Source organism: Lytechinus pictus, chromosome 8, assembly GCF_037042905.1.
Source record: "Lytechinus pictus isolate F3 Inbred chromosome 8, Lp3.0, whole genome shotgun sequence".
Taxonomy (NCBI): Eukaryota; Metazoa; Echinodermata; class Echinoidea; order Temnopleuroida; family Toxopneustidae; genus Lytechinus; species Lytechinus pictus.
In genome coordinates this window covers 36,824,084-36,844,566 of record NC_087252.1, presented here as the reverse complement: position 1 = coordinate 36,844,566, position 20,483 = coordinate 36,824,084, and the positions used below count along the sequence as shown (strand labels likewise).

Here is a 20,483-nt window from a genome sequence, read left to right as displayed (position 1 = left end):
TACTACTACTACTACTACTACTACTTCTACTACTACTACTACTACTACTACTACTACTGTGTCAATGTCAAAACATTGACGTATTTCATTTGAATGTTGATTTCTCCATTTGTAAAGAGTGTCAGGGTCAAACCTGGGTTTTTGTTTACCTAAAGATTTGGTCACCAATCACCCCCAAATCACATAAACAACCTCACATACTCCAAGCATCCTTTTCTAAAGTGAAGACAGCTATGATGTAGTCAAAATACACGTAAGTAATTTCACTGCACAATAATCCGGTTTAAAGTTGTTTATTGCAACTATCTCATTTCGTTTCCAAATACGATTTCAAATGAAATTTTAATGATCAATGTAACATGATTTTACATATAAATGATATTTACTTTCAAAAGATTTAAACAAAAATAAAGTTTGATTTTATCGATTAAGAATTTTAAAGAAATTGGCTGTTCATGGGTAAAATAGTTCCTTGACCAAGGGATCCTTGAAAAATAAATAAAATCCCATTTTCTAAACTGGCAAATCCTAATTTTTAACATTTCATTGATTACTTTTATAAACAATTTGATCAATACTTGTCTTTCTTATTTTAATGAGCACCAACAGAATATCTAGGTAGTATTAATTCATCAGCATGAATGCATCGATCCTAGAAAATTTTGCATAAAAAATTCACTCCTGAAAAATTCTGAAATAAAACCATTCCATCACTGCAATATAATTGTAACAATTATTTAAAACCGAAAATTGTTGAAAACTCACAACGTAATATTATGCCTATTAAAGTTATGGAAAACATGCTTCTGATATAGAACTGTTACAACAAAATCTGGATCAAAATTGCAGACCAAAAATCTTTTTTGATTCGAGAATCTAACGTAATGATAAAATTTCAAATAGATTCACCACCATTGTGGGTAGGAAAATTAATAAATCTGAGGGGCATTTCCTCTTTAATCATCAGAACATAACCTCTCTCAACATGCTCAGAGTAACAAAATGAAAGTGATCCTACCTACTCTGTGCATGTGCATAGCAATTATGTGCAATGTACAATTACTAGACCTCGGGCGGGTCTTTTTTCCACCTGTTACTAGAACCTAGAACCTACAACAAAAGGACCTGCAAGAGCTGAATACATTATAGCCCTTCCCATTTCAAGAAACTAAATACAAAGGTTTTCATTATACATTTCAATCAGTAAAACTGCCATCACAAGGTCAAAATGAGTAATTTATCATTACCTTTTTAATTTTGAATTTCTTCTCTATTTCCTGTTAACATTTTCCCATGTAAAATAATCAATTTTCTAGAATTTGGCTTAAGTGCTGAAATAAAAACGAATTGCTTTTGACAAACTCCGTAATTTGTCAAAATGTTAAACTTAAGTAAGGTATGTAAGTAGGGTATGTCAAAAGACAGATACAAAACGAAATACTTTAATAAGCTACCTTTCACAATGTGTAAATTTTAATTAAGTACTGCCGCAAAAAAGAAATACTTGCTGCACCAAAAGTTGTTTTTCCACACTCACCATCAACCACTTACACAGACATATACTTTTTTCTTTAAGAGGGACATATTTGATAATTTTACACTGACGTCATCTTAAGGATTCTATTGTTGAATTATTTAAAAATGACTTAAGAGACTAAGTTGGGAGAGCATTTCAGATACAGTGGATGCTATTATAATCAAAGACACAAAATATAAAATGGTTGAATAGTATAGAAAACTATGTAAACATTCATATATTTTGTGATAACAAATTTATTCTTCTTTTTTTAATCTTCCGTTCTTGGTCGACTTCAAGGAAAGAGTTCATCAGCTAGACGGATTTGACCTGATATTTCAAGAGCAGTCTTTAAAGCTTCTCTTTCTGTTCCAACTCTTTGGTCATTACGCCAATCCCGTAGCATCTGCAGAGTTCCATCCCACGTAATGTTTTGTGTTCTGTGATTGGTTGCTATGTATCCATGAACATCTTCAGGACTAAATCCAAGCTTAGATCCAAGAGTGTCGATGTCTGAGTTTTGTCGGACTTTTCTGGCAACCGTGACCAGTATTTCATCAAAATCCCTCAATTCGCCTGTGGTTTTAATACATAATGAATGAAACATTATAACCTAAATTTAAATTTCATTTCAAACCACGACTTTGGTGTTATTCTTCTTGAAAAATAATGTCATATGTAGGTTGTGATGACCCTTTTTTACCCGATTGATTAGAAATAATAAATGCTTTCATGCTTTTAAGAAAGCAGGTTATGACCTAAACAAATGCTTACAACCCCCTTCATATTTTCACATGCATGTAGTGTGTTTGTTTCTATAATCTGTTTTATATATTACGACGTAAATTATATTTATAAGGAAGAATGCTTATTTTTAGATGCCCATCGATTACAAAAAACCTAAATAACGAATGAACGAACGAAGTAAAAACTTTGAAGAATGGATCATTGATAAAAAAAGAGCATTTGAACTAATAGATCAATATAACTATTAAAGCGTTTAAAGATGTTGGATATTCCGACTCTTAAATATATATCTTCGATGAATAAATTTATTACAAATGCAGTTAAAGATTGTGTTGTGCCTTGCCAAATCACGCCAAATGTGTCTATGGCTATTCCAATTCATTAGTAGAGGATATGAATGTGTCTGCTCGAAAACGGCGATGATTTGGAGGGTTCGTTAAAATGTGTTTTCAGGATAGATTTTGCGATTTTACATGAAAACGTATTTTGATCGGTGACCGATTAGAGTACAATATGTGGATGGTTTATATTTTTGATATAAAACCTATTACAAAGGATGGACTGCACCAAACATTTCTGGATGTAATCTTTGTCTAAAGCTTTGTTAACATCCGATCCCTCAATTTCAATACAAATTTTAAAAGAACGTTATTTTAGAAGATAAGGAAAAAGAAAATCCGACAGAGGGCACTAGATATGTTGATTTAAAAAATCTTTTTTCCACAAAGAATTAATGGTTAAACAAATAGAATAGGGATACTTTCTTTCAAACGATTTTGATTGTTAATGATACTAAAGTATAATTTGAATCATTTTCATCTATACCAAAACTAAATACAGGCTTTTAGAGCTGATAAAACGCGATGCACGTACCTGCCATGTTTTATGGTCTCTTTAAGTCGAAATTTACACAGATGATTGATAGCTCCTCTCCTCCTAATCCTATATAAAAAATATCACAATTAACGCAAATCTGCATTCCAAAGCACATATTATTTGTTTAAACTAGTGTCCTACAACATTTTATAAAGAGGTTGCAACGAAAACTGGACAAAATTCAAATGATTTAAGATAAAGAGACGCCTCGATTTTGATCGCTCATGTTGTGACAAAGGATCACTAAACGGTTAAAGGTGTTTACAATTCTATGATGGATATTAACGGTACTTCATCGTATAGAATATAAATTAACAGTACTTCATCGTATAGAATACATGTACAACGTTATGTTACATACAAAGCATTAGAGATCGTACCCGTGGACCTAGTAAAGTCCAGAAAAGCATGGCATATTGTAAAGAAACCATCAGACTTGGAAGAAAAAATCCATAATCCATAATTCATGGAAAGTTTCTTACAAATTAATGGCATAAATATTGCACCAAACTGGTGAATAATGAATACCTTACTCACCGCGAAGTGGTTCTGTGATCCCCTGAAGGTTCAATAAAGACTTACATGTATCAACTACTCTGATATCACGCACAAACTACTCGAGAGAGACTGCTGCGGCTGGGTTGGTAGTTTAATGATTTCTGTGAGCTTTCGAACTACATGACTAACAAAGTCCATGCAGATACATGCACTAGTATCGTCATGATCTTTAAACAAGCGCCTGTCATGTATTTGAATTTGCACAAAAGGACGCAAATCATACAAATTGATACATTTATGTGTGTGTTATGTTCAGGATATTTTCTGTGTGGTTATACAATTTTGAAGGTATGGGACTCACACAAGCCTCTGTTTCTAAAATATATATTATGTATATAGTATAAATTATGTTGTCACTGATAAAAAAACTCCAATTATTCTAATACCTATCAATATTCTTTGATGGATTTTCCTCAAACCTTCAATAATATATATATTTTTTTATTATACTTTAACAACAACATTTTTGCCAGGGTGAAATTCCCTTTTAAAACAGCTTGATAGACTGGTAGCTATTAAAATAAACAGCCATAAATCTCCTTTTCTTGTCGAGGTAGTATGTCACCTTTACCTTTACTGTTTTTACCTCTGTTTTTATTACCTCTGCCATTTTTACCTCTGTTATTTTTGCCTGTGTCATATTTTGGCCCTGTCATTTTTGCCGATGCCATTTTTACCTCTGCCCACTAGCGTACCTACGGGGGGGGGGGGCACTCTGCCCCCCCCCCTGACGGGTCACAACCCATGCAAAAACGTACGTTTGCCCCCCCCCCTGACGGGCTGGAAAAACCTTTTTTACCCCCCTGACGAGCTTTAAGACCTTTAATGCCCCCCTGACGAGCTTGAAGACCCTTTTCTTTTTTTTTTTTTTTGCTTGTCAATTTTTTTCTGGTACGAAATCCTTTATTTGTGATCGATTTTTTTTTCTTGTCAAATTTTTGGGCGGACGGTTTTGCCCCCCCCTGTGGAAAATCCCAGGTACGCCACTGCCTCTGCCATTATTACCTACGTCATATTTGTCGGGCTGCTATTAATCAGATGATTTTGAAAACATTTCGAAAGAAGCTTATTGATTAAAGGGGGAATTCCTTTAAACAGTGTCATAATACAATCGGTGCCTATCAAAAAAGTCGTTTCTACTCCCATCAGCTTACAAAGAGATGTATCGCCAATACAAGGTCAAAATCACAAACAATTTGTGACGCTGCTTAAGCACACTGAATGCTTGAGTAACAATAGGTGAGGGTATTTGTGTATGTTTTTGGTTTATCTAGGCCATGAATACACCATCTATCATGATTTTTTAACAGTGGCTTTAGGGCGGGAATTCCCACTACTGTCGTTGACGGATGATTTTGGCGCCAAACATGTTGTAGTACACGGATACTTTATTGTTTAACTCTTATCTTTCATTGATTTTTTTTCATTCTCCCTCTATCTCTCATCCCGTCTCCTCCTTCATCCATGGGTCCCACCACCACTTCTCTGCCTCTTTCAACCGGCGCGGGGCGGGGAGAGGGGACTTCCATTGACGAGTGGATACCATGCGCGACCATGGGGTCTCGAAAAGCACCCTAAACAATTTGTTTTCCATATTCTGAAAATGCCACCCCCGAATGTAAAACCCTACTCTTAACATGCATTGGAAACAAAACGATACTCTTGGCAAATATTCCCTGAATTGAACCCCTAAACAAGTACAGCGATATTTTACTTGTTATTTGTCACGGGCGTCGGTTTTACCTTAAACTACATCATTGGGTTTAGAGTATGGGCCCACCCCCCCCCCCCACCACACACACACACCTGGTGCAAATTGGACTCTAAACACTGATGAGGCAAAGTGTACATCTTTTATTAAACATTTTAAGTATTTTTATACCCTCGTAAATTTGACCCTAAACACGTAGCTTTCCTAGCGAAATAGATACCTTTTTTTATTTCAGGGTTTTGGCACCCTTATTATGTTAGGTACGTAAACTTGCCCTATCTTGAAAAAAAGACATCATTTTTAAGGGTTTTTGGGGTCTATCCACTCGTCAATGTAAGTGCCCCGGGATCTTTGATCTTCTTACCCCTTTTACCATGTTTACAGGTTGTTTTTGTTGTCAGTATTCAGCTTGTGTACAAATATTACCATTTTCTTTTTCAGATTATGTCGTATCACATCTTATTTTCGAATCGAGCAAACTTTACTACTTACAAGAAATAAACAAATGAGAAAACTCATGTATTATGTCCCTTCATTATTAAAAAAATCATATCAACTTAGTAGAATACACACTGCTAGGAATGACATTACACTATGCATGTATAATATCATATAAGTCGACGTGTGACCACCAGTTAATAGGTGATATATCCACGTTTCTCCTTCTCCTGTAAACATACTGCTGATAAATAATGTGTTTCAGCTTTACAGCCGCAAGTCAAAACTTAAAGTTAAGGTTTACCAAGATAAATTACTTTATATTTACGGTAGTCCAACTTTTGTCATATTTTACGCCTATTATGATTGTAAAATAAGATATTAGGTTACGCCTTTGTTGGCATGCTATCAGTTATTGCGACAGTAAACCATAAAAAAATCCCGTTTACGGTGCGATTTGATTTTTCTTGGAGGGGGGGGGGGAGGAGGGGTTCTGTAGACTGGCGAAGTCTGCAACTGGCGTAGTATTGCATCTATGGCTGGGAATTTGCAATATAATGCACAGAAGTATTTACTTGCAATATAAAGTAATATTTACTTTAGATCTCAAAAGTAAGGATTGAACTGTTTTCATGAAATCATTTATCGCTTGCCATTTGTTACAAATGGAAAAACAAAAAAAGAATCCACTTGAAAAGTGTTACAATGCCAGATATAAAAAAACACATAAATACTAAAATATCCTTATACAGAAAATAATAAACATCATGTCAATGAAAATCGAAGCCCAAAATACAGCTTTTCAAAAATATTGAATATTTTTTTGAATATTACTCAGCCTAATTACATTTTTTTTTTCAATATCAGAGTCATAAGATACACCCCTGGATAAAAGAAATCAAATAAGGAAAATAAGTAATGGCATTTTCAATATTTCATGGGGACATTCATTTGATAAATCTGAAGAAATAATAATAAAGAAGATATTACTATTTGTGTATAAAATACAAGTTTTTTATTCTGGTGTGTATCTCATTCACCCCAATGGATGCTAGCCTGTCCAAGTTGGAATTGGATCGAATTGGTATTGGCCAAAGACAGTTACACCTAAAGGCAATGAAGTTAAACGAACTGACTTTTTTGACGAAATGGCTCTTGGAATATATGACTATTGGAAAAAGTTGCTCTTGGCAAAGTGGCGTGTTACCAAATTGTGCAAGCACATCACGTCATTACTCCCCATTTTGGCAGCATATTCATTTTACCAAACCAAACCCTTAGCACCTAACCCCCCCCCCCCCCATAAAAAAGAGAACAGAACACACGCAATCTCACGACCAAGAAAAAAGAAATGGAAAAAAGGAAAGAAAATGAAAAAGTGGGGGGACGTTAAACGTGTTAAAGGGAGTGTAATACTTTGACTATTCAGTCGAAATCTATCACAATATTATATTTTGTATTCAAAAGGTCATTTTTTCACTCTCTTTGGTTGCTCGTAGCTCTTTTGATTTTAAAGATTTGTTTTACCTCATGCGTTATGTTTCACACTCTCAAAGTTTTTATTCCATGACACCACTGGCCCAAATATATACAATTCTTGTAAGAGTGTTTTCTCAAAATGATCTGCCACATGTACCAATGATAACAGTATAAATAATTTGTTTCGGCGCTGACAGACAAAATGCAAGTTATTCACAAATATCGTGATAATTAATTCTTCATTTATCTATGATAATTGAACTTGGCTCTGTTCGGGAAATCAACTTGAGGGTACCTGCGCATTTCTCTCTAACCTCGTTCACGGATCCGTTTCATTAAACTTCTTACAATATCAAATTTACAATGACAGTTAAAAGCTACTGAAATCCTATATTCTATGAAATTGTGCGTTTATTATATAACAAGTCTTTGTGAAACGGGGCCCAGACGTAGGGAGCTTTGTCGGAGTAAAATTATATTATTCATTAATCAAAATTCAAAAGATATTTGTCATGTTTATGTTATCACGACCCGGATGTAGGCTATTTAGTTTGGAGGAAGGGTCGAAGAAAGCCCAGTCAGCCAGTCGGAGTAGCGCCCGTCTGGACAGAGTTACTCGAACCTTTTTTTGACCAAGATACTCCCACCCATTTTAGGAGTATCTTGGCCGGAGGAAATATTGTATACATGTTTTGATTCATTTGTATGCAATTTTCTTTTATCCTAGACACTGCAAAAACTCTGGTGTTGATGTTACACTAGCCCTGAATCTATGTATGTCCACACCAAGGAAGTATTAATCAACGCCAGTATTCATACCTGTACAACACCAATTAGTATTAAAACAGCATTGGTTTGATTCTAAACTGGTGTTGTTTCAATACTTTTCTGGTGTGGACATACATAGATTCCGGGCTGGTGTTAAATCAACACCGATGTTTTTGCAGTATAGTGCTAACCTATTCATACACTATTATTTCATTTGATTTTATATACTAGATAAGTTATTTGCGGAAGAGCATAATTTGTAAACTTATTTTCTAAACGTTATTTCATGCTATCAATTATGAATATATATTATTATATCCTACATAGAGCAAACCCTGTATAGCGATTGGTTCACATAACATCATGTGACCGAATATATTTCAACTATGATTTTGCGTGACGTCAGACCTCGATATATTTTTAGATATATCGAGGTCTGACGTCATTATTTTAGAAAACTGGATATTTAGCTAAACTCTCGGGCGCACCGGCCAGCGCACTCTCTCTCCCGGGCAAGTCCAGCGATGCGTCGGCGCAGGCACTAATCTGCGTTCCGCTGAGCGCGATGGCTCAGAGAAAAGTAGGTAATTCAACTCAAGTAACCGGACTTTGCAAGCTCAGCACATAGATTTTGGTTACAAATCATTAAAAGTATGATATAAAACAAATATATCAGGCGTTTCATTCGAAAGCATAGTGGGAATTATTAATCCTCTGTTGGGCTGGCAAAACTACTATATTTCCCTCGGGGCTTCGCCCCTCGGGAAAAATAGTAATTGCCAGATCAACCTCGGATAAATAATTCCACTATACTTTCTCAAAGCCTGATATATTTGTTTATTATTGTAGGATAGGGGATCCACGTCCCAATAGCAGTACTTACTATTTCTGTGGAGTCATTTTACAAATGAAGTAACTATATTAATTCAGATTGTATCAATGTATTTTGACATTGTTTGGTGGCAAATTCAGTTTAGTTCAGTTCATTTCAGGAAGGTCGAAAAATAATCTGACCAGACGGACACTACTCAAGAACCTGGCCACGAAGGATTAGTCTATTGTTACTGGCATGACTGGGGGTGTTGATCATTGTCACAGCACCCCCAGTAACAACAAAGCAAAAGCTGTGGTGTTAACCGGTGTACATAGAGGACCACACCAGTTATTTTACACCGATGTTAAATTGGTGGTGTTAGTTTTACACCTATAGGTGTTATTACAACACCTATGGTTGTTACATTTACACTCTTTGGTGTTATGTTCAATCTCTAGGGTGTTATTTTAACACCTCAGGGTGTGGTCCTCTATTAACACCAATTGGTGTCAGTTTTAACACCACAGTTTTTACAGTGAATAGATATCCTCCGTGGCACTGCTCCGACCTTCCATCCGAATGGGCTTCTTCCGACCCTTTATCCGACCCGAAACAGCCTACGTCTGGTCGTCGTAACATTGATATACTTGGAATTTTAATCAATGCATGATATAATTATACTCCGATTAGGATCCAAGGGCCCTGGCTTCCAAAGAGTTACAATTGATCCGATCTATCAATACTATGGGCGGCCAGCAACGTCAACATATAAAATGCTTGTTTGTTCAAACAAATTTCTAGATATGAATGTGTGTATCCATAAATTCATCGATTTCTTGACAATTCGGTGTGTTCTCTTTTGTTTACAAAGGACATTTTACGAATTTCCTGTAGAAGAAATTATGACACTGATGGATTTACGATTGATTGGATCAATTGTAACTCTTTGTAAGATGGAGTCCTGGGCCCCGTTGTACAAAGAGTTACGATTGATCCGATCAATCATAACTCTATGGAAATCCATTAGTGTCATAAGTTTTTCTACAGGAAATTTGCACAATGTCCTTTGTAAATCAAAGGAGAACACTCCAAATTGCCAAGAAATCAATGAATTTATGGATATGGATTCATATCTAGAATTTTTTTGAACAAACATGCATTTCATATGTTGACTTTGCTTGGATCAATCATAACTTTTTGTACAACGGGGTTTTCTGTTTGCTCCTGAATGGTGATCGGTGTACGATAAAATATTGTTTGTGCTCAAACAAAGGGTCAAATCATTCGTAGAAGAAAAGGGGAAAATCCCGGCTCAAAAAAGGAGGGAAAAAAAAGTTGATATCGAAATACTGTGCAGCTATCAAGACATTTTTATTTCGATACAGGCAGATATACATACTTTTTGTTGATAGTCGTATAGGGTCTAAAGGTAAAGTATGCATAAATAATTGACATAAACTTTATGAGTAATAGGCATATTTTGCGATAACATCTACAGATAAGATTGTCTGCCGACTAGCAAAAATTGTACTCATTTTACTGTAATATTTGAACAGTATTAAAGATTACCTATTAAAACAGATGCAAACCTTGTTTCAGATTCGTTTTGAACGTTGTGATATAGTGTTATATTTATAAGCGAAAAAAATAGAATGTAAACTTTTTATAAAACGAGCCTAGGTCACTTCAAGAATGAAAAAAAAAATGTTTATTGCGTTTGGGTGTTTGACCGTTTCTTGAATTCAAATACATGATTGTAGAGTGATTCACGTATTTTGAGACGAACACTAATTATCTGGAGCAGACTCGCAAATATAAACAAATAAACCGCGAAATGAACCTTATATCTATATATTGCACATGAAATACAAATGTATATTTCATGGACTTGTTCCATGGTCCAATGATTAAAGGCCTATTAGATTACACCAGTTAAACCAGGAAAAAAACTCGCAAAAATATGTTCCAGAAAATTACAAACTAACAACTGGTTATTCATTATCAATTAGTATGAAATTTTCTCGTAAAATTTTCCATAACAAAAATGTAAAGCTGACAGAAACATAAAACGTGAATTATATAATTGTTGCATATTTCACAAAACGGTAATATATTATCCATGTAAGTGAGCACTGTATTGTTATATAATTATTTTGTATTACTTTATTTTCAACTAATATACACTTTCATTTGAGAAATCATTAAATACAAAACCTGTTTAAGACCTCATGAACATTTTTTTAAAATTCAATTTAATATGTTTATTCTTTTCCAGTAAAAAACCCATCAAAATATTTACATTCAATATACCAACAGCTGAAATGTACAAGAAAAAAAGTAAATAAGCATGGCATACATAAATGGAAAATGGAACACCTGTAGACAGTAAAAGTAATATTTAAGTTAATCGAAATTGAAAGATGCATGCTGTAAACATGGACAAAATATGAGTTACCATATTTTCAATAATATATAACCCCAACAATGAAATGATAAATAAATATTCAATGTTTAACATCAACCCTTCCCTTTTAGCAAAATAGACTTAGGTCAGAATGAGCATCCGATATTGATAACATGCTAAATGGTAATGCTTACTTGATTTATTATGCTTTATTCAGATTTCTAAACTTTCGTTTGGTATAGAAATGACCTAATTAAGTATGGAATGGAAATTAATTACTAAAGACAAAAAAGTCAAATAAACAAGGTTAGTGATAATTTTTGGAACGGTTTACATTGCGTTAAGGTTATCTATTCCTTGGCTCATAATACCAGAATTATGGTAATGTATGCAACTATCATTATAGTTGGACCTTGAACCAGGTACGCCAAACAAATGCTCGAATCCTTCCTCCAATGGAACGTTATATTTACGTTCTATCACATTCATAATCCATTAGTAGATAGACCAAGAATCTAAATGGTATGTGTTTCATATTATTGCTTACAAATCGTCTTTTGTTCATCTGTCTACAGTAGAACTGAATCATATGCTCATTATCAACGCGATGAAAACATATTTGAGCAAGTTCATTTTAGATTACAGCTTTGGAAGAACGATGATCATTACAACAATTAAACGATCACGTACCAATTGTATAAGATTTCGATGAACGGGAATTTATTCTAAAGAGTGATTGCATTTTTTTATTGGCTACCCTTGAAGCATGCTGGAAAATATCTAATTGACCAAAATCCAAAAGATAGAGCCACAAGACAAACAAAATCCAATATGACGAAGAGTACTTCGGTCTAAAACATATATAGGTGCAATTCAAATACTAGGCCTATTTATGCACATGCATTATGGGGACTCGACAAATCTGTATGTGCAGAATACATTGATGTACAGTGCGTATCAAAATAAAATAAATGTGAATTTAGAGGGTTATTATAAAATAATAACTAGATATTACATACATCTACATGTACTAAAATATGAAAGTACAACTCCTAATGTTTTAATCATATCTTAATTCTACCACTGATATTGTACAACGCATTGAAGGTATGGTTGATGTGTTGTATGGTTTCATATACTAACTTATTTGAAAAGTAAGTGTGAAAAATAAGTTATGTAGGGGGGGGGGGGTGTCATCAACGTGTTGAATACTATCTAACATACTAGTTAAAATTTACTAGTGAAAGGTTAATGAAATCTTATCCTACCAGATATAAGCTACCGGAGTCGTATGTTTTTTGTTTGTTTGTTTGTTTTTTGCTAGATATAAAGCAATTGAAATATAAGTGTAGCGTACTTTGCAAAAAATGTGACACTACCGATTTCACTGTGTCACCTAAAATCATACTTTTTGACATTCTAAAACTACTCACATCACCCACAATCACAATACTAACCGTATGTCTGTTTAATATACAAGTATTCGCAGAAGTAGGTGTATCCGGTTTTCAGTAGGTATCATATCTTGGTCTTCCAGAAAAGCATCAAGGGGAATGAAACCATTGTAACAAGTTAGCTTGAATGAAAACAGACAAATCAAAGAATAAGATCAAAGAAATTTTGAGAAAAATTGGACAATTAATGAGAAGGTTATTGGCAATGCGACAAATATGTGTGATGTACAGGTGAAAAACTTTCCCTTTAATGGACTATAAGAATACCCCCTAAATGTCTCGTTATGCTATTTTTAATGTTGATACAAACTCTTTATCCATAATGTATTCTTAGAAAATCGGCATATGCCTTCCTGTATAGAAGGAATGCATGATCTGCTGATAAATGTAGATGTGATAGGCATTTTAAGTGAAATAAATAAAAAAGAAATGGGAAAGTTGTTCACATGTAACATCACGCATAATTGTCGCATTGCCAGTGGGAGAATCTACATTACAATACCGATCCTAACTTTAAATGCTCATTCCTTTTTTTTTATTATTTATTCATTTTTTCTCAAACTTTCGTTGATCGGTTTCTTTGGTTTTCTGTTTTCGCCCAAGCTATCTTTTCCAAAGGTTTCATTTTCCTTCAAGTTCACAAAAACGCATCACGTAGTCGTAGATCTAGTTCTTGTATTGGTCTATGAGGGCAAAACATTCTACATCCTGCAGAGCTTTATCAAGATCCATTCTTCGTCCACCTGTCCTTACACTCCATGCCATCAGCATCTCCTCGAAAGCAGCACGAGCATTTAATTGATGTCTGGTTAAGGTGTTTTGAGCGTCAGTAAGGCTGAATTCTAGAGCAACGCAGAACTCGCTGAATTTATCACAGGGCATGAGTTTCGACAGTTTTATGATGTCAGTATTCGAAACCTTCATTCCGACAGAGCTGGAAGTGGAAAAGAACATTATGAATTCTGATTAAATTCTCAAATGTCGCCAAATATTGGGTTTGCAAAATATTGTAGAACGGCATGGTTTAAAACATATGAATGTGTTGACTCATCTGAAGATTCCTTTTTACGTCACATCTAGGGCCCGTCTTACAAAGAGTTGCAAATTGATCCGATCAATCGCAACAATGGAAACCCAGCAAGGTCAACATATAAAATGCTTGTCTGTTCAAAAAAATGTTCTAGGTATGAATGTATATCCATGAATTCATTGATTTCTTGACAATTTGGTGTATTCTCCTTTCTCAAGTTTTCAAAGGACATTTTGCAAATTTCCTGTAGAAAAACAAATTATGACACTGATGGATTTCCATTTCCGATCAATCATAACTTTGTGAGACGGGGCCCAGGTATACGAGAGACCGAAACATAGACATACATTGAATGCAGAGTCAGAGGGGTAATGACGGGGTGTACGTGAAAGGCTGTTGGACAATGTTTAGATTTTGCGAAGAACAATCTATATGATTAAACCATCATAACTAACAAGAAAACAATGCAAGCAACGCACGACCTTGTCAGGGAATAATGGATCATTTTCTCATTCGAACATTTATGTCACAATATTACTAAGAAATATAATAGACACATTAAAGGGGTGTTGCAAGAAAATATCTGCGATCAATTGCAAATATTATGTTGCAATTTTACAACAGATAGATCAACGTTAGCTGTAGCAAATCAGATTAAACTTCTTGTTTCAAGGACCAAATTAGCAATTTTTCACTAATTTGAAACTAGCTGCAAGAGATATGATTGATTAAGGGTCCAAAAATTGACTTGCAATTGATCGCAAGTTTCTTGCAACACCCCATAAGAGGATTAAAAGATGGAAGTATTTGCTATGCTCTTTTTTGCGTTCAATGATTTAATGGATATGGCAACGTCTATCTGGCGCTGCTCACTGGCTCTCAGAAATATATCGGATCAATTGGAAAAAAAAATAATTGTCCGGAGAAGTTTTACTTCTGATTTTTATTTCGAAGAACGAAAAATGGACTGTTATTATTATTATTACCATTATTGTAACTATTATCACAATTAATTATATTGTTATCATCATCATCATGGTCATCATCATCTTATCATTCATATTTCTTCTTATATTAATGATATTACCAGATTTTTGATATTTATTAATACATCGTGGTTATCAGAATTCTAGATAAATGGAATATAATTATCATACCCAGCATCATCTATTTTAATCCTAATCACTGGTTTCCATTATTAATATTATCACTATTTATCATTGTTATAAACTATTACCTCTTTGTAAATCCATTTTTATCGAATTGCTGAAAACGGATGGAAATGCCAATGAAATCACACGATTGCAGAAAATAATGTACTCACTTCTTATTGATGTTTGTTGCACCCTGTGTTGGTGGTGGGATTGTCGGCTGAGGGTTTGACCCTGTGGACAATTATTGAAATCAATTGATTTCATTGAAGTTACCATGCTACAACCCCTTTACCATGTTCACACAGAACCATCGCAACCCTGCCTCTTTTAGTATCAATTATGAAATAACTTCTAAGGACAGATTTATACTAACTTCAATGACCAAGAATGTCCTCCTTAGATTTACAGCAATCACATCACATCATAAGAAATATGTTTGAATATGTCCCAATTATTCCTTTTCTTTCGGAAGAGATCAACAGTCATTCATTTTGTCAAAAACTGCAAAACAAATGCTTGATGAATCGGTATATGTACTAAGATTAACCTAATATAGACCAGTGGCAAGGGATCTTAGAAATGATATTTAGAATGTTGATGATGATGGTGAGGATCAGGATAATTATGATAACAAATATCAATTTTGATAATAGATGCTACTACTTGTTGGACTACTACGCTTCTACTGCCCCTACTACTACCACTACTACTACTACTTCTACTACTACTGCTACTACTACTACTACTACTACTACTACTACTACTACTACTACTACTACCACTACTACTATTACTACTACTACTAATACTACTACTACTACTACTACTACTACTACTACTACTACTTCTACTTCTACTACTACTACTTATACTACTACTACTTCTACTACTACTACTACTACTACTACTACTACTACTACCACCACCACCACCACTACCACTACTACTACTACTACTACTACTACTACTACTACTACTACTACTACTACTACTACTACTACTATATACTTCTACTTATTCTACTCCTACTACTAAATGCTACTCGTACTACTACCACTATCATTATAAATATTAAGTTATGAAATCAATATCAATAACAATCATGCTCAAACACACATCCACAAAAATAGGGGAACCAATACATATGGAGGGTCGCAAAAAAACTTGGTCAAAACAAATTTATTTTAGGTTAACATTCAGTTGCTGGTCTTCTTTTTCAAACAAGAAGCTCAATGTCATTTGCTACAGTACAGTATAGTTCAATTTTAAATTTCCAGTAAAAATTTGAAAATGTATGCCAAATATGAAGAGTTTTGTTGCAAAAGGGGTTAGGTTCACTTTAAACCATTCCGAGAAAAATCGTGTTTTTTTTTATTCTCACTTATTGCAATATTCTTATGAGAAACTAAATTGTCATGATGTACTACCCTATCACGTGAACATAACATTGGGTATAAAAGAAATCTACCTGTCTTAATTTTTTTTCTATATATTAAACAAAAGCTATATTATTGTGGACCTAACCCATTAGCAAACTGAAATGAATCCAATCTCTTTTGATTAAAAAATGTGATTTTTCTTTTTGGTATCACAAGAGCGACTAAAAAAAAAAATTGAAACAGAAAACAAAATTTATAAAAAATGGACCCAACCCCTTTTGACAGATTAGCATTTCAGAAGATTTTGGATGCAAATGGGGTTAGGTCCGCTCCAAGAAAATCATTTGTTTTTATTATTCCATATTGCAATATTCTTATGCGAAACTAAATTGTTATGATACCCTACAATGAGAACACAAAATTGGGTATAAAAATGAATCTACCTATCTTCATATTAAAAAAGAAATTCTTCTCCAAAAAAATTATGTGTGGACCTAACCCCTTTTGCAACCAAACTGAAATGGAACTAACCCCTTTTGAAAAAAAAAAGTGATTTTTCTTTGCCTCTAAGTTCACTTTTAATGGGAATTTCAACTTTTCATTGCTATCATCTTATAGAGCTATACTTAAAATCTATACATTGAGACCAAAAATTCAAATTTGATGAAAAATTGACCTACCCCCTTCTGCAAGTGAGCTCTTCATCTATTCTTGCATCACTCCATAATCAATGGTATGCAAAATTGATAGTAATAATGATAAATGATGATAACAAAAGCAAAGTTCATGCTAACCATTTTCGGGTGTGCTTAGATACTGATCCGCCAGGGATGCTAAATCAGCTGTCGATAGTGCGGATCTCAGATTCCGTCTTTCAGTGGAAACCGTCTGCCTTTTTCGCCACGTCCTGAGCATGTCCAATGTACCCATATAGTTCCCGCCCTGCTTTTCATTCTCATCAGTATATCGACCGATATCTGCAGGGCCGAATCCCAGGGCTGATCCGAGATTATCAACCTCCACCTTTTTGTGTATAGCCCTAGCAATTAGTTTTAAGGTTCCATCAAAATCCGGTTTGGTAGCTGAGCTCATTTTGCAAAGGTAGCTTATATCCCCGTGGATTTATTTTGTTCTGATTCGGTAAAAAGAAAAAAACAAAAAGGAAAACACATTAAAAAACATTACATAAAAATCAAGTACAAGTTGTGCATTATTTAATAAATTGATGTATATGTCTGCAACGTCAGTATATCGACCGATATCTGCTGAAGTGAATCCCAAGGCTGATCCGAGATCATCGATCTCGGATATTTTATGTAAATCCTTTGTGATTTGTTTTAAAATCCAATCGAAGTCCATATTGTTCTTCGAGATCATTTTTCTAAGAACATGAAACAAAACAAACAATGGCAGATAATAAATGTCATGAAATTTGATGGTTGTAAAATATGGAACAGCACAAAAACTGCGACATGATATATTTTGAGGGGGAAGGGGACTTTAAGATGACGTCATATATTTTTCTTAATTGAAACATTGTGGAGCTACCAGTCCTCTTTTATTTTTGCTCTTCCTCTAGTCTTTCTTCCACTCTGTTTTGTTTCTCCACGTCTTTTTTTTGTATTACATGATAATAATATGAGGATTCTTATTCCAAAATGGAGCTAAGTCCACAATGAGCGTTTCAATCAGTGAACAAAGTTTTTTTAAAAATCACTACTATCTCTTTCCATTTTAGCAATTATATATATTTATTTTCGTGGATGTAGCCCCTTATAGCTCCATATAGCTCATGTGGAATAAAAACTGAGTAGAAAGTCAATTTTAGCACATTAATTTAATTTTGACATTCCGATATCGTACGTGAAAGAGAGTATATTTTATATATTTTCTGATGTCTACCCAGTGAAAATTTGAAAGAAATACAAAATGAGGCAACAGTCACGAAAAAAAAAATACATTAAGATCCTACACTCATAGTCAAGACACTTAACACTTAATTTAGCTCTTTTAGAATAAAAAATGTTTCGAATCTAGCCCCTTGGGAATAATTTGGTGACTAAATTTTTCAAGAGAGAAAGCAAACCAAGAACAAAAATATATCAATGAGTATTAACTGATATAAATGAGATCTCAGTCTAAATCAAACAAAGATAAATTATTCGAAAATCAAAATCTCTAGATCAGTTATGGATGAATGGATTCATCAACGTCTGATTAAAAAGAGAGAGAAACAAAATTTAGAGTTCACCTGTGTAAATGTATCAAACACACGATAGTGGTATCAAACAACAGTTGATCTGTTTGAGTGCGTGCCAGTGCAGTCATGTAAAATGTTCGTCAGCGCACGGTAATATTAGGCCGCCGGACCTATGTCGATTGGCGAATCAGTATCCCATCTTTATATCTAGGTTTCTCTGTGTTCCCTTTTTCACCTGACAGTAAACTTAGCAATTCAGATATTACGTACTTACCTTATTATACTTTTCCTTTTTTGACCAGGCTTTTTGACGATAGACTACTATAATATAGGCGAAGGCAAAACAACCATAGACTCGGCGGTTAAATGCATTGTTTGCTACAATAGTTATTGCGTGTAATATTATCGCTCATGACCGCGAATGACAAACATTTATCTCATCTTAAGGGCAAACGAATGCGTGCTTCATTAATACACACAGCAAAAAGGTCTATTACACATGTCGATAAATCGGCAAAATGTTTTTTCCTAATTTATATTTGCCATAGGATCAAGTCAGACGGGTTATTATTCTTTTAGAAATCATGAACATATTTTGTTTTCTTTCTACATTCATACCGTTGGAATATTGATTAGAATAAGCAAAACCGTGCAATAAGGGGGCAAGAAACTGATCCTCGAACAAGCAGACGATTGTTGGATATTTCTGAATCTCGATAAGCTTTTAAAGGTCAAGTCCAACCCAATAAAATGATGATTCGAATAAAAAGAGAAAAATCCAGCAAGCATAACATTGAAAATTTCATCAAAATCGGATGTGATATAAGAAAGTTACATTTTAAAGTTTCGCTTAATTTAAAAAAAGGTCTTATGCACACCCTGGCCGATATGAAAATGAGGAGACTGATGATGTCATCCACTCACTATTTCTTATATATTTCATCATATGAAATGTGAATGTTCTTATTTTCACCACATTATCAAGTGAAGCAACGATTAATTCCTTCCTGAACATGTGGAATTAGCATTGTCGAATACTGTATGTTTCAGTGAGTTGTTCCTTATTGTCAAATCTGTAAAAAATGAATATTTATAATTCAAACAATAACAAACAAACGAAATAGTGAGTGAGGGAGATCATTGACTGTCTCATTTGCATGTCACTGTTTCGTGAAACATAAACAAAATCTTAAAATGTAATAACTTTCTTATTTTACTTCCGATTTTGATGAGATTTTCAGTATTATGCTAGTTGATTTTTCTCCATTTATTCAAATCAACATTTTCCTGAGGTGGGCTGACTTACACAATGGGAAGTCTGTTTACTTAGTGATGGAATATACATGTTGATATAACAATGGTGGTGCCAGTGTTCATTGGTAAAGAAGTGTGAAGGAGGGGGGGGGGGGTTACTGACGGATGGTCTAATATCATTTGGTCTAATTATCAGATAGGCTAACAACATTCGGGCTAAACCCACTTAGTCAAACTTTCTTTTGGTCTAATTACCACTTGGTCTAATAGCCAATTAGTCTAATAACCACTTGGTCTAATAGCCAATTGGTCTAATGAACACTTGGTCTAATAGCCACTTGGTCTAATGCCAAGTTGGGTTAATCGTCACTTGGTCTAATTTTCATTTGGTGTAATTGCCATTTCGTCTAAGGTATTTTATTATCACTTGGTCTAATTGCATTTGGTGTAATACCAGTTGGTCTAATCCTCACTTGGTCCATTATTCAGTTGGTCTAATTTCATTTTCGGCTAATTTCCACTTGGTCTAATTTCCACTTCGGCTAATTTCCAATTGGTCTAATTTCCAGATAGTCTAACATTCATTTCGTCTACATGCCACTTGGTCTAATGTGTAAAGTTTACATGGTGACTTGTTTTCAATTTTCTGATGAAATTTTTAAAGTTACTTTCCGCGCACCGGATTCGAATCTTCACACGCG

The 20,483-nt window shown here is 34.3% G+C and overlaps 1 protein-coding gene and 1 long non-coding RNA gene across 3 annotated transcripts; both read right to left on the bottom strand.

Moving 5' to 3' along the window:
• Window positions 1–277: 277 nt before the first annotated feature.
• Window positions 278–3,989, bottom strand: LOC135154932 (uncharacterized). The gene is made up of 3 exons (XR_010294327.1): window positions 3,677–3,989; window positions 3,137–3,205; window positions 278–2,092 (listed from the first exon to the last, which is right to left on the bottom strand). It is a non-coding gene; the product is annotated as an uncharacterized LOC135154932 (long non-coding RNA).
• A 6,265-nt stretch (window positions 3,990–10,254) lies between these two features.
• On the bottom strand, window positions 10,255–18,932 carry LOC129266633 (uncharacterized). 2 transcript variants are annotated; one of them, XM_064104012.1, is made up of 4 exons: window positions 18,803–18,932; window positions 17,123–17,460; window positions 15,120–15,180; window positions 11,084–13,699 (listed from the first exon to the last, which is right to left on the bottom strand). In XM_064104012.1, exons 2-4 carry the CDS (start codon window positions 17,418–17,420, stop codon window positions 13,432–13,434), a joined length of 627 nt encoding a protein of 208 aa, XP_063960082.1. In that variant the 5' UTR covers window positions 17,421–17,460; window positions 18,803–18,932; the 3' UTR covers window positions 11,084–13,431. The 2 variants fall into 2 exon arrangements, 1 of the variants encoding a protein (XP_063960082.1); XR_010294518.1 differs by lacking the exon at window positions 15,120–15,180 and having other exon boundaries at window positions 10,255–13,699; window positions 18,803–18,929.
• Window positions 18,933–20,483: the final 1,551 nt, after the last annotated feature.